This window comes from Phodopus roborovskii, unplaced genomic scaffold (assembly GCF_943737965.1).
Source record: "Phodopus roborovskii unplaced genomic scaffold, PHOROB, whole genome shotgun sequence".
Lineage (NCBI taxonomy): Eukaryota > Metazoa > Chordata > Mammalia > Rodentia > Cricetidae > Phodopus > Phodopus roborovskii.
The window spans coordinates 10,485,706-10,500,804 of NW_026126563.1; the positions used below are offsets into that span (position 1 = coordinate 10,485,706).

Sequence of the window (15,099 nt, forward strand, 5' to 3'; positions counted from 1 at the left end):
CTTTAATTTATTAGCATTATGAAGTAACAACAGCTGCCACATAAAAGATTTCAATACTTCACTTCATGTCACACACACATACACTCCCACGCCACTCCTAGCCAGTTTATAAAAGACACTCAATTCTCCCAAAAATGGAAACGTCTCCTTTTATGACTCTTCTCTTTTCCCCTTACTACACTGTACTATGATTTTATCATCTCTTCCTTACTAATGTCACAAAAAGTTTCTACGTACTAGCACCTGGAGCCTAGAGGCGGGGTGGCATAGGACACCTAGACTTTTGAAATAAACCAATACTTACATGAGCTATTAAGACAAGCAAAACTCATTTTTTTCTTAATAATTTAAAAATTAATGAAAAAATATCATTTCATACAGGAATACACCAAATAAAAGTCTTTGATTCCCCGCATGCTTCTATTGTATAAAATAAAAGTTGGATTAGGAGGGAAAAAACTTGAAAGGGGGGGGAGAGGCAGGCAGGCAGGGACTGGGAGACATTAAAAATTCAGAACACAAGTAATTCCCAATTGGTTTCTACAAACAAAAGAATAAGTAGCTGTTTTTGCTAGAAACAGAAAAAAGCTGTAGGAGTTGGTACTGAATTGTGAAACACCACTGGCCCACATAAAACAAGAGCAGAACCTGAGCTCCAGTGAAATGGCTGAGTGGGTACAGGGACTGCCACGTGAGTCTGGCGACCCCGGCATTCCTGTAAAGGTGAAAGGGGACAACTGGACCCACAAAGTTGTCCCCTCCCTTCACACATGTGCACACATACCTCACACACTCCACTGTTCTTATGGTAGAATTTGAGAACCATGTAGTTGAAGTAATTCATCCCCCCCCCCCAAGCAGAATTAACTAAGGCCCAGGAGAAACATAATCAAGCATTTCCTCTTTTACAATGTGTTATCTATAATACTATTACATGTCCCAAGAGTTTAACCACCATAAGCATCACCAATTCCCCATGGGAATGACCGTTCAGAAGTGTGATCATGTTTGCACAGGGACACGCACACTCTGCTTACATTCTGCACTTCTCTACCCCAGACAACCTTACTATGATCTTTTTTCCTACTTCTCAGAATACTTTGTTTAAAGCCACTGCAAAATAAAATAAAATAAAAAGTAAACCTTCTATCCAAATAAACTGTTTAATGAGTTGGATGTAGGCACTGCACAAAATCATCACCCACCAAATCAGACTCTTCCGTCCAGAGTCAAGAACATTCTGAAATTTGAAATGGCATCGCTAACACATGCCATTTGTTACAAGATTGCTGTTTACCTAACTTTTAAGAGATTTTCAAGGCAAAAATACCTGGGATGTAATTACTCTGCGGCTCGATCCCTGCTGGGAAATTAGTGTTTTCCGGAATGGAGTGGGCATAGTCATCCAGAGGCGGCAGTTCTGTGAGGATCTCTGTGTGCCGAGGCACTAATACTGGAGGTAAAACTGCAGGGGTGGGCGAGAGATCTGCATTAGCTGCAAGAGTGCAAGGGAGGGGGGCGGGCGGCCTCCCCAAAGTGCTCAACACAAAAGGCAGTTGCTTCACTTCTCAAAGTCTCGGCATACCTATCTGATAGCATAACGGCACTAAGAACCTGACATATCTCGTCATGGAGTCGACTTGCATAATTCACCGTTTAAGTTTCCAAGTTAATGTTTATCTTGTACTTTGGGGAACAAAGTGACCCTGTCAATACGATATTACCATAAGAATTTATAAAATTCTATTATATGTGAGGAAACGTCATCACTAAAGTCAGATTTAAAATTTTTTCTAAAAACATCGGGTATTTTTTTTAGCTCATTAAATTCAAAGTCCTAATATAAACTTTATTCTGTTACTTTTCTAAAAGTGTTGTCACGCAAGCACGTGTGGAAGCAGGTACCAGAGAGACACATGGACAACTCTCGGCGACTGCAAGTCTGTGGGACTTCCTGGATACCCACCTGGCTGTCCAACAGAGTAAGCTCCCAAGAAATGGACATGTCCCTTTCTCCAAGACGGTTTTTCCATAAAAGTTTAAAAAACATAAGAAAGCATTTAAAACTCCTACCAAATGACATATTCAACTTAAGGTAGTTATTACAATTTTCCATTAAAGTTTCCCTGAGGCACAAGCAGTACTAGCCTGAGTCAGCCTTTTAGTTTAAAACCAGGAAAACAAAACAAACACCTACAGTTTTCCTACCTGGTGTCTCAACTCTCTGGTAGTGGTAAGGATTTACACACACTTCATCTTTTTTCAGATTAAAAGCATATTCGCAGTTTTCAATTGCCTTGAGCTCATGATGACTGTGAAGGTCTGGCCAGCGCCATAACCGGCAATATATAACATGTGGCAATCCTTTCCGATGCGAAACCTGAAGACGGCCATCAAGAGACCTATTCGGAAGCAAGGGGAAAGAGGAGGACATTTTTACAAGGAGAGACTAGGTGTCATGAAAAGGGGTAATTAATACACTAGGAGCACAATGAAGGCAACCACGGCCATTACGTTAGCTTTGGCAATACCCAGGAAGAACAGTGCACTCTGGCTGGCCCTGCTGGGGAAGCAGCTGCACCAGCACCTAACTCCTTCCTATCAGTGTGCCTACAGCAACTCACATGCCAGTGGGAGGCCAGCCTCACGGGCAAGCGGTCCACAAAGTGCCATGGGTTACACTTGGAAACTTCATCAAGGTCTATTCTTAATAAGCTAAACTTTCAAAGGCATTAATTCTGAAGCAACTGGTTGTCAAAAAAAGGAAGTAGTATGAAAATGGTTATAAATATCAACAATGATGTGACAGTAACTTACTTGGACTAATGTAACTTGTTATTCAAGTGTGATTTTGGTCTCAGGCTTATTTATGAAGCTCACACAGAAATGCAGATGGTGATGAATGTGAGATGGAATGGACAAATACTAATGTGCTTAAAAGAGAATGAAGTGATTTTTAAAAAAAAGATGACAGAAAAATAGGTTAGCCTACGGTTAATTGTGATGTGAGCGGTTCGTCAAATACTAGTATAAAGATGAGATCAACAAGAAATTTAGGAAAAACTAGTCATGTATTTACTTAAAAATTAGGCCAGTAACAAATTTGTCTAGTCTAATCTTGGACTACAATGAATATATAGATATAAAAAGGTCTTATTTTTTATGGGACACAATAACCTGAAGAGTCAAAACTAAAATTGCATTGATCAAAACATCAGCTGAAACATTTAATATACTTTTAATGCTGGCAAGCAGATATTTTACATGCTCTGCCTTATTTACAGTAAGTTAACATCCTAGGCAAGTTACACTAAGCAAGCCCATTGAGGTCTTCCAAAGCACACCCTCCCACAGGTCTCTAGGGTTCCACAGGGGCAGCATATTCACCTGGTTTGTTCAGAGAAGCTGTAAAGGCCTGTTGTATCCCACTGATCTACCGTATTTGCTGTACTCAGTCCCCAAATTTCAGAGCAAGTGCTGTGCATAAATTGAAAAACAAAAAGTTGATGTGAACATGGAAGCATGGTTATTCAAAGTACCATGATGCAAAGCATGGAGAATGTACAGAATACTTCCTTCACCCAGAAAATATACATGGCCTCACCCACCACAGGTCACTGCTGGCCACTATATTTTCTACATGAAGGAAGCCAATAAAATGGAACATGTGACTCCAGATAAGTTATGATTTATGTTTTTATATGTGAACATCAATGCTTGCTAACCTAATGATATCATACCTACAATGTCCTTTCGAATTTCCTCTACTCAAAGAGATCCTACGCTATCAACCCAAGTAACAAGGCTTCTTTCATTACTCAAGTTTAAAAAGCAGCAACTTCAGTTACAAACAGCTATCAACTGGTACTTTTAATACAGAAAAACGTCCCACTGAAAGTAAGTAAGTATCATCTGAGTGTGGTAATACACCAGTATCCCAGCATTTGGAGGATACCAGTAAGAGGAACAGGAGTTCAATGTTTGCCTAGGCTACCCAGTAAATTCAAGGCCAGCTTGGCCTATGAGACCCGTTTCAAAACTGAATACGTAAAATAAACAAACCAGACATGCCCACAGTGAAGACTTCCGGGTTATCTGTTTGTATTACTTAAAGAGATTCATTGTCACTGAGAGCTCTAATTGCTTTCCTGCCGTCATCTACAGAGAGCACAGCACAGTAGATAAACTAAAGTCATTCTAATATAACACATCTTAAACTTTCTTTTCACATCTTTCCAGAACATAGGAACATCAAAGACAACTCACCCTATTTTCCCTGAAGCACAAAGTCTACCTCACCTAACCACTGGCCTATGGGCACACGGGAGAATTTAAAGGGAACTTTCAGAATGGAGTTTTTTGATGGCCTTGTCTCTCAGCTATGAAGCCATTACTTTTTAAATCAGTCAAATATCATTTTTGAGACACAATTCCACTTCACACATATCACCAAAGTCAGCAAAATTTGAGAAAAAAGAGGCATTTCTAATAACCTTTAAACATAAAGGACTGATTAGTTTCACATGTGCTCACCGTTAGTGAAATCAACAAGGGCAACAGGGGACGGACACCGGCTCCCCGTGGCTAGGGACAGTCTGAGGGGCGGCTCTCAACCTCCCTAATGCTGCAACCCTCAATAGACTTCTTCACGATGCAGAGATCCCCCACCACAAAATTATTTTTGTTGCTACTCCACGACTGCGATTTTGCCACTGTTATGAACCGTATTATGTAAATATCTTTGTTTTCTGATGGTCTGAGGTGACCCCTAAGAAAGGGTCTTTCCACCCCCTCCCCAGGGGTCATGACCCACAGGTTGGGAAGCACTGGTCTAGACTGACCCAGGGAACAGCTACTCGGCTGCAGGACACCCTGACTTTTGAGTACACACTAACTGGAATTGAACCGCTGGTGGAAAAGTGGGGAGAAAAAGACTGGAACAGAGGAACAGAGAAGAGCATACTTAGACATGTTCCTGACCTGCCCTGGGATTTCAGATAGTCTCACTTAAAAAGAAAAAAAAAGGACTTATTTATTACATGTAGTGTTCTTCTGCAAGCATGCAGATCTCATTATACATGGTTGTGAGCCACCATGTGGTTGCTAGGAATTGAACTCATGACCTCTGGAAGAGCAGCTAGTGCTCTTAACCTCTGAGCCATCTCTCCAGCCCGATAGTCTCACTTTTTAACAGTACAAACATCACCACACTACCAAAAAACAAGAAAAGAAAAAGCCAAGAAGTTAAAGAATAATTTAGACCTTCCTCTTGTGACTCTCAACTGAAATGAATAGTATACAGTTGATGCTTTCTTTGAAAACAATACAGGGACAGTAACAGAGTAACTGGAGGCTATTCTGTCATAGCATTAAAGAACTTCTCACTCAGGTTCCTCTGAGAACAAGAACCAGAACCTAGGGCGCAAAGCACTTTGGCTGTACTCCACTGGGCCTGAAATAGGACAAGGGCTAAAGAGTCATGGAAGATCATGAAGGCCAGCTGTGCATCGATGCAGATCTTAGTCTGCTTCAGCCTCTGACTACCATCACGCCACCCCACAGCTCACGGCTCTCACCGGCTCTACTCCCTCAAACTGGAAAGTTTATTTAAAAACATTAATTCTAGCTAGTAAAATGTTTGCTTGTGTGTTGGTTTGTTTGTTTTATATGTAAGCTCAGGCTGGCTTGAAACATACAACCCCGCCCTTGGGAGGCTGAAGGGGGGTTGTGGTTATACATCACCACACCCAGCCACGAAAACACTCTAAAACAGATCCACTTTGTAACAACACGTGCAAGGCAACTAGAGTGTGTGTAATTATTAAAGAAACAGCTTTAGCATAACTAAATACAAAAGCACACAAAAGATACACAGCCCTAATTTATAGACTTTATGATACAGACAAGGTTCTCCAAGCATAACACACAATAAATAGGAGTCACAAAGAAGGCTGTATCAGTCACAGGAGAGACTGTATCACAAAGCCTCCTCGGCTAAAAAGCAGACAGACATAAGAACACAGTAACGAGGAGCAGACGCCACTCCAGCAAAGTTGAAGAACTTCAATTAGGTCAATTTTCTCAAATCACAGCTTTGACCATCTGGTGTTTTAGACAGGCACAGTAACACAGCTTCACAGAGTTAAACAAACACAGCATAAACAAAGTCACACACCTGAAAAGTATATTTGCCAACAAGGGGTCTTCCAGAGTGTCACAGAAATGGACTTACATACTGTGCACTCCACTCTGGGGTTCAACCTGACTCATGCAGCACAGTGGTTTTGAGATTCACCTATGGTAACGTGGAACACAATTCTTTCTATATGAGTTTGCTGAGCTTTCCATTCCCCTGAACAGACCAGTTTCTTTAGTCCCTGTTTTCTGATTGATATAAACCTCACCTGCTGCCAGGCTGTAACCATTAGGCCTAAAGCTGCTACAAGCATCCACTGTGGACAGAGTTTCTGGCTGGCATTGAGTTAACTACCTAGAACTCTTAAGATGTAACCAGATGCATGCTCAGCTTTACTGAAAATGGACAGCTCTTCTTCCTGGGTGGATGTACTCCAGTCTATTTAACTATTCTGGTGAGTACATTGTGGTATTTCCTTTCCTTTTGAGTTGTTTTCTAGTGAATAATGATACTGCATTTCCCTGTCCCAACTGGCCTTTTGTATCTTTTGTGACATATCCAAATCTGTCAATTTAAAACCTGAGCCTCTCATATTTCACTACTGAATTATAGAATCCTGTATCAACTCTGCATTTAATCTTCTTTCAAAAATACATTTCATAATTGTTTCTCTCCCACTCTGGCCTATTCTTTTTGAAGCACCCTTCTGGTGAGCTGCTTTAACACCAACACAGCTGAGCCCAACTTTCTCTTGAGATCAGTGTCTTTTAAAGAGAGAGTCTACTCACTTCCAAGCCTCAAATATAAAATGTACGGGCTCCCTATGTTTTCTTAAAACATGGTTTATGGTTTTAACCTAGAATTTTCTGAGACAGTGTAACAAGGCTGAGCTCTACTGTTCAGGGCTCACTTTTCAAAGACTCTCCTTCCCCTACAGGACTGCTCTGCCCCAATATCTTTATGCAAACCCTCCAACAGGTTTTAGTATTTCTTACATTTTACTTTATGCATTTATGATGCACATGCACACACATGCATGTCCACCGATGTCCATGTGGAGGGTCAGAGGCCATTCTGTGGAAGTCATTCTCTCCCTCACCCCATGAGTCAGCCCTGGGCACTGAGCTCAGGTTGTTGCCTCTCAGGCCTGGTGGCAAACACTTTAACCCACGAAACCATTTCCCAGCCCTCAGATAGTCTCCATCTATTGGACACCACTTACTTCTTTTTATGTCTATGGTACACTGTAAATATTGAAGCCCATTAACGTAATATTACTGAGTGCCTCAACTAAGAAACATGATTAATCTGTCCATTTATCATCTGGCAGTTTCAACATCTGAGTTGTATCTTGGTGGCCATCTCAAGAGGAAGGAGGGCAGGTTCTCTTGAAGCTGAGTAACCTGGGATTGTGAGCAAGGCCTCGGGAGGCGCTGGGGACTTGTCTAGGGCCGGTGCCCTTCTCTTCTCCCACCTCTCATTTCGGCTTCGAGCGAGCGGCTGGAATCAAATAGCACGCACACCCTTCGAGCAAGTCCAATCACTTTCTCCCATTTCTTTTAGATACTCTACTTCAGCTGCTCAAGGGGGCACACGCCTTTAATCCAGTACTAGGAAGGCAGAGGCAGCCAGAGCTCCGAGTTTGAGGTCAGACTGGTCTACAAAGCCAGTCCCAGGACAGCTAGGGCCACACAGAGAAACACTGTCTCTAAAACCCAAATAAACAAACAATCTATTTCTGTAATGTTCAGCAGGCTGCCTGCCCCACTCATGGTCAGCCAGTGGTCCTCAACACCATTAAACACTGCGTGGAAACCCCAGCTAGCTCATTTCATTCCTTGCTGGGATCTCGGTCTGTTTCCAGCGCTGTGTCCCTGTCGGATTGGGGTGCATCAGGCCACGTGCAGTGGGTTCTGCACTGGAGCTTCAGCTACCCAGCATTCTCTGTGTGGGTAAAAGCAAGCTACCACACCGCTCATTCCCTTCTTCAGGGGCAAATGCCATCTAAACCCTAACTGATCTTATTTCTCTGTTATCTATGCTCTTCAGTCCCCGGAAGAGCATATGTTATGTGACCTCACAATGCTAAGTAAAACTTAATTCTTCTCCCTTTGATTTCTTTTGATTTCTTGGCAAAGCTTCAGAATGTCATGCAGAGATCTTAAATCTTATGTCTCTTAAGCAAACTATATTCCTAGGTATTTTAATTTTACTGATGGAATTACTTTATTGTCACACTTCCATTTGTTTGAGCTACTATTTATAAACACTATTACTGGCTTCAGACAGACAATGGATCTGTAAAGGATAGCCTCATTGAATTTACTCATTTGCTTTTTTCTTCATTAATAATCATGTCACAGAAAGAACGGTGATCCACTCCTTCATCTTTGTTTTCTACACTTTTCATTAACTCACTGAACTGAAATAATGAATGAGCTGAAACACAAGAGGAGGTGTTTTTATCTAGTTACTGATCTTAGAGAAATTAAGGTCTTCTGTAATTAAATTATATGGTATTTCTTTCCTTAAATGTCCTTAATCAAATAAAGAGACTCTAATCTACTGGGAGTGTAAGTGAACTATGAATTTTGTTAAGAAGATCTTGACCTTAACCTTCAGGTGTCTCTGCTGTTAATTCAGTGAATTACAACAATTAAATATTGAAAGTTAAATACGAACACTGCAGTTAGCATAGTATAGATTATACTCAATTATGATGCATTTTCCTGTTAATTACGTATCAACTGAGTAGATACCAACAATTTTTATCTGTTTCTAACAAATCTAATCTATAATTCTTTTAGTGACATCCTTGTCAAGTTATATTTAAATAAATACCTGCACTCTTGTTTGGTGTGGCACAGACCTTCTTAGATATGGGACCCAACAGGTTCCCCAGTATTTTTTACGTCTCCCTGTAAGTGTTATTGTATTGCTAACTGACATGAGCCTCCTAGGTGTTCCGTGTCTTCGAAACTATCACAGACACACAACATCCTTGGGCACTGAAATGATTTAATATCAAGTCTAAAAATGGTTTGTAGGACTATTTCAAACCACAAGGAAATTATAAACTTTTTACTTAAAAGAAATATATATATATAGCTAATGCTGAAAGAGTACAAAGACTTTAATAACACAGCATATGGATTTTCTAATTTTACTTTCACATACAGACTTTAACAATTCCAAAAACAGTATCCCAAACAGAAAAAAAACCTAATAAAGAATACATCATTTTAATCTTTCAAATTAGATGCAGAAAAATCTGGAATATAACCAGACATAAGACAGGGATGACTACAAAAAATGCAACCTTGTAAAATCGAGGCACAGATTTTTGCAATGCTTTAATTAGGTTGTAAAGAATGCTCTTATGGGCCTGAGAGGCAGCTCAGAGGGTAAAGCAGCTTGCAGCCAAGCCATATGACCTGAGTTCAAACCCTGGGACCCACACAGTGGAAGCAGGTAACTAACTTCTGTAAATTGGTCCCTGACTTCCACATACTTACTCCCTTACAAATAAATGGTTCTGAAATGTGTTTATAATGTAACAACAAATATTTAAAGATTAGCACACCACCAAATAGAAATCAACTCCCAGTTATACGGCAAGGGTTTTCACATGTAGAGATTAGGTAATGTGCAGGCTAGCTCCTACTTCCGCCTGGCACTGCACATGACATAAGCCACCATACACAGGCAACAGGGGAACCGTTATATCTGTGTGAGACAGTGTCTCACTGTGTAGCTCTGGCTGGCCAGGGCTCACTTTCCCACCCTCAGAGATCCACCTGCCTCTGCCTCTCTAGAATGCTGGGCTTCAAGACATGAAGTATGTATGCCTGGCTTCGGAAAACTCTCTAAGTTACTTTTCATTTTCAATTTTTGTTTAGTATTTTCTTCAACATACACAAAAATAACCTTCCATTAACACCCCACCCCCTTCCCCTACCACCCTAACAAAGTTAGGAGAAATTATTATCCTCTCAAAATCAGCTAAAAGCCTAAAGGGAAGTTTTAAAAGAAAAAGGCCAAGAAGACATTCCACCAGTGTCTCCGAATGTTTCAAGTCTCATTTCAACACCTATTGATGAGTTTCTCAAGAGTTTCAAAGTGTCCTGTAACAACCCCAAAGCAGGGCTGTTGATAATAAGCACTGAGCCAATGGCTCAGCTGGTGAAGTGCTTGCCACTCAAGCACAACAGACTGGGGTTTAGACACCAGCACTCAGGGACAAGCGAGGCAGGGCAGCGGACACTTGGGATGCCAGTGCTGGAGAGGCAGGCAGGTCACTGTGGCACTTGCTGACTGGCCAAGTCTTCCTGAGTCAGTGAGCTACAATTCAGTGAAATCTGCCTCAAAAATAAGGTGGACAGTGGTTCAGAAAGACATCCACATGTCACTTCTATCCTCCACATATCTGAACATACGTGTATATGTACACACACACCCAACGACGAAATGCTGGTTAATAGAAGGAAACCCCAATTAAAAATGACAATAAAATATTCTCTGAAAATAAAGTATCTTATAAATGCTTGTAATGTCCCTCCAACCTTCATTCCCATTCATCGACATGGAACTCTAAGTCCCAGAGGAGAGAGACAACACACGCAACACGGTGGCCCTGGGGAGAGCCCTCCTCCAGTGCCACTGCCCAACAAACTCATGACAAACTATATTCCCTAAAGCTGTCACAAGGTTTCTAGTCATGACAAATACCTTTGAAACTAAAAATTCTGCCTGATCTAAATCAAATTTTTGCACCACATTTAATTATAGTCCACCTTTCCCAGGACTGTCCAGCTGTCAAGGGTTCTGATTTGACAAGGAGGAGGAACAACCTTGCAGAAGTCAGACACCCTAATGCTGATTCTCTTCCCTATGCGTATTTGCTCAGGAACTAACTTCCTGGGCCTCTATGCCTAGATCATTCCGACCCAACAAAGGTAGGTTCTCTTGTTCCTTTCAACATAACGTTTACTGTCTTGCCATCTATTCAGTCACTGGAATGACCCACACCTTTGAGCTATCATACCCAAAAGGCAGGCCACTTTCAATGTGACCTTTCTTTACTAAAAAGCTATAAAGAACAGCTCTGGCTGGCCAATCAGTTTCTCCAAGAAGTCAGGCACTAGTCTATATGCACAAACCTCAGCAGACCCATAACAAACTAAGAAATTCTGAAGACCTTCAGTTTGAAGGACAGGAAAAACTATCACAGAGCCTATTCTCTTCAGTCAAGCTACTTTTGACATGGTATGCCAGTGAGTGAGGGTTTTAAGTATAGTAATGCTGAACCTATCAAGATGGCTTGCTGCCAAGCCCAATGACCTAAGTTTAACACGTGTGTTCCTACATGATTGTCTTCCGGCCATCACATCTGTGCCATGACATGGTGTGCACACACAAGCACACGGACACACCCTCTCTAAGACTGAGAAGTGTGTGTGTAGCAACACTTTGTCTCAGCAAACCCTTTGTGCAAGCCCTCCAGCAATGTTGTGACACTCCAACTGTGACCGTGGGTCACAGCTCACTGTTCTCAGGTTCGTGGTCTGACTTTCATCTTGATACTGCTACAGCCTGCTTGCAAGTGGGTTATAAGCAGGACACAGCTGGCCAATGTCCCTGCTCTGGTCAATATTCCTTTTCTAACAGACAGAAGAATAAGGAAGAAAAAATTTGTTCAGAGACAATGGAGAGAGCATGTAGAGTAATGGAATCCAAATGAGCTAAAACTAAAGGGAGAAAGCTTCGGAAGTGAACTAATTTCCGTGCCCCACCTCCACCCCCACCCCCAGGCCCAGCACTAGTTGGGGGAAATCCCTCTTAAGGAAAAGAACACAGTAAAATTCTTGACTTTCACAAGTCTCTCACTAAACTCCAGAGTAGAAAAGGGCAGAAGTAAACTTGCTAGAGTTTGAGAGGTTGGATGACACAGCTATCAGATTTAGTATCAAAATCCCAGGAGAGCACTGTTTTATAGCTAAGGTGTAAGCCAACATAGACCTACACCAAATTAAAACACAACCAGACCCAGTCCAGCACAACCAGCCTCTCCCACTACTACCTTACACTGGCAGATCACGTTCATGCAATGAGCATTTGTACCAATTCTAATTTCTTCTGTATTTGAATGCTTTTATGTGACAGGGAGATACCACCTTATTCACATGACATGTGAAGAGGCAGGAAAATGTGCATAACAATCTAACGAATCATCAGGCAGCGTTAGGAGACAAATAAGATGTTCCAGATATTACCAGTTACATATTTTTAATATACCAAAGAAAAAGACAAAATGGACAGGCAACTGAAACAATAGGTTCCTGGACTCCATATAACAAACTAAAACTGAGGATCATCTGAAGAACTCACTCGACAGACTTAACTATAGACTGGTACCATCTACCACAAATATAAAAATAAGACGAGTAACTAATAGGTATGTCAACTGAAAAATCACAAATCCAAAAGGAGTGAAGAAAAAAAGAATACCAAGACTTACACAACAGAAGAGACATTTTTATTTCAGCCCAAGCACAGAGATTTAAAGTACTAACATATCCCGAAGTCTTACTGTGTGCCACTGTACTCTCCACAAGGCAGGGTGCTTACCTGTGTTGTCAGTGGTGACCACACAAGCCCTCAGCACTCGACTACAGACAGGTTGTCTTAATGATTAGATGGTCCCAGAAGCACCTAGTCACAGTAACAGTGTGGGCAAACTACAACAGCTCCAGTTAAAACTGGAAACAGAGTAAGGAAATTAAGAAAACGATGGTTGTCAGTCCTACTTCAGATGAGTTTCTCCCTGAAGCCAACACAATTAATTATGGCACAAGGAAGATCTTGCTTTTTTACCCCAGATGTTAAACAACTAATATTCACATTATAGGGGCTATTTAATCTGGGCATAATTCACTAATTTTTATAAAAAGACAAAGGTCCTAAATTTGGAGTTTTCTCTGATAAAGTCAATGAAAAAATAAAAACAAAATCCTGTGTGGGCTGGGTCAATGGTTCAGTGGGCAAAAGCACTTGTTGCAAGAACATGAGGGCCTGAGTTTGAATCCCCAGAACCCATGTAAAATCTAGATACAGTATGAGCATCTCTAATTGCAGAGCTCCTACTTGTGACCCAGCTAGCCTGGTACACATAATGAAAAACCAGCACTGTCCTATACAAGGTGGAAGTCAAGAATGCCACCTGAGCCTGTCCTCTAACATCCACACAAATGCATGCTAACACATACACCACACAAACGGGGGGGGGGGGGGGGGGATGATTGACTGAATGTATCATATATACAAAAAGGCCTTGAACTTGAATGTGTTATAAGGAGACTTCCTTAAAACCCCCAAGAAACGTAAATGTAGGCAAGTCTCACAAGTGCCTTTCAAAGCATTTCACAAGATCCTTAGCCACAACCCAAGCACACAATTTATAAGCAGAATATATAAAAACTATAATTGCATGCTAAGGCTGATAAAAAAGGTATTATTACTTACAACCTCCAAGTTCTACTCTTGAATTTATACTTTCCACTGGTTTTACAAATAAACTAAAAATTTAAATTAACTAAATTTAAATACATAATACAACTTTTTCTAAGCAGGATAGGTAATACAATTAAATGTCTACAATTTAATGCATGTTCTTTTGAAAAACATAAAAGGAAAGTGTCTATGTAGAATACATGTGGATGCTTCAAGTAATCTCTACTCGTGGCCAATGCTTCACAGCTTGCAACTATCACCCCCTTTCACACGGGCAGAGTACTGACCACTACAGGGCCACAGTGAGCCACCAGACAGCAGCGTATCACACCACCCCAATGGGCCAGAGACTGGACTGTGAAAGCACTCACACCACCCCTCCTCTCCCAGGAGGGAGCACTAAAACAAGCCACACCCACTTTGCTAGGATCTATGGGTCAGTACTGACTAAGCAAACTGAAAGCCAGGCCATCAAAGCAAATGCAAAGCTCCCCATCAGTGCTCCATGCAGAACTACACTCAACCCTACAACGCATAACTAGGAGGGAGACCTAGCCTCTTCTGAAGGAAACACCCACATTTAAGAAGAATAAAAGAACATCCCAGTTTGGGTCCCAAATGACTTCTCTCTATCCTAGTTTGCCCAGACAAGTAAAAGCACCTGAATAGGAAGCCAGAAAAGAAGTTGACAATCTGAACACAGTTCTTTCCATTACCCTGATGTTTGAAAGTTTAGAAGATGCTGAAGAAAAAAGCCTGGTATTGGATGACCACACCAGAAGGGAACTGGTGAAGAGACGAGGGGAGGGTGTGGGGCTATTCTCCAGCAGTGCACTCCAGCTGACTTCCAACCATGTGCACACACGGCCTCTGTGCTTCCAAGTAACACACTTCTGGAGGCAGGACATGTGTGTTGTGTGTAAAAGAAGCCCCCCCAAAAAAAAAAAAACAATAAACTTGTCTTTTTATTTTTTTAATTGGGTTTGGATTTCTTTTTCTTGAGGCAGGGTCTCGCTGCGTATGTACCCAAACTGTGGGTTTAACCTCTTTTGGGCCTGTGAGCAATGAGACCGTAGCAACCAGGCTCAGTTCAAAACTGCCTTTTAACAGGAAAACCAACTTCAAAGAGCACCCACCACACGTGCACTAACAGCAGCAGCACATAAACTAAAGCTGAAACGACACAGAAAAACACAGAAAGCGAACAAGAGGTGGATTAAGAAGGCAGGAATTAAATTCCCCTAAATCCTATTTGAACATCTAACTATAATCACTCTAAGGGTAAAGTACTTTTATATATAACATTAGGAAAATATTATAGTGACATTTCTTCTCCTTGTCCATCCATAAATAACTACCACTAAATACTTGGTATACTTCTTTTTCTAAACTTTCATGAACAAACATAACATTTTAAATGCATGCTTTACCAAACTACAAATATACCAAGTTTT

The 15,099-nt window shown here is 41.2% G+C and overlaps 1 protein-coding gene across 3 annotated transcripts in view; it reads right to left on the minus strand.

The window, feature by feature from the left end:
- Smad2 (SMAD family member 2) overlaps positions 1–15,099 on the minus strand; it is a 51,814-nt gene that overhangs the window by 11,788 nt on the left and 24,927 nt on the right. For 2 of the 3 annotated variants that reach the window (XM_051201982.1, XM_051201983.1), the window contains exons 3-5: positions 3,388–3,477; positions 2,209–2,402; positions 1,331–1,465 (exon numbers count right to left, since the gene is read on the minus strand). In XM_051201982.1, the coding sequence (XP_051057939.1) occupies positions 1,331–1,465; positions 2,209–2,402; positions 3,388–3,477 (419 nt within the window). The remainder of the gene's footprint in view (positions 1–1,330; positions 1,466–2,208; positions 2,403–3,387; positions 3,478–15,099) is intronic. The other variant, XM_051201984.1, reaches the window with a different exon arrangement.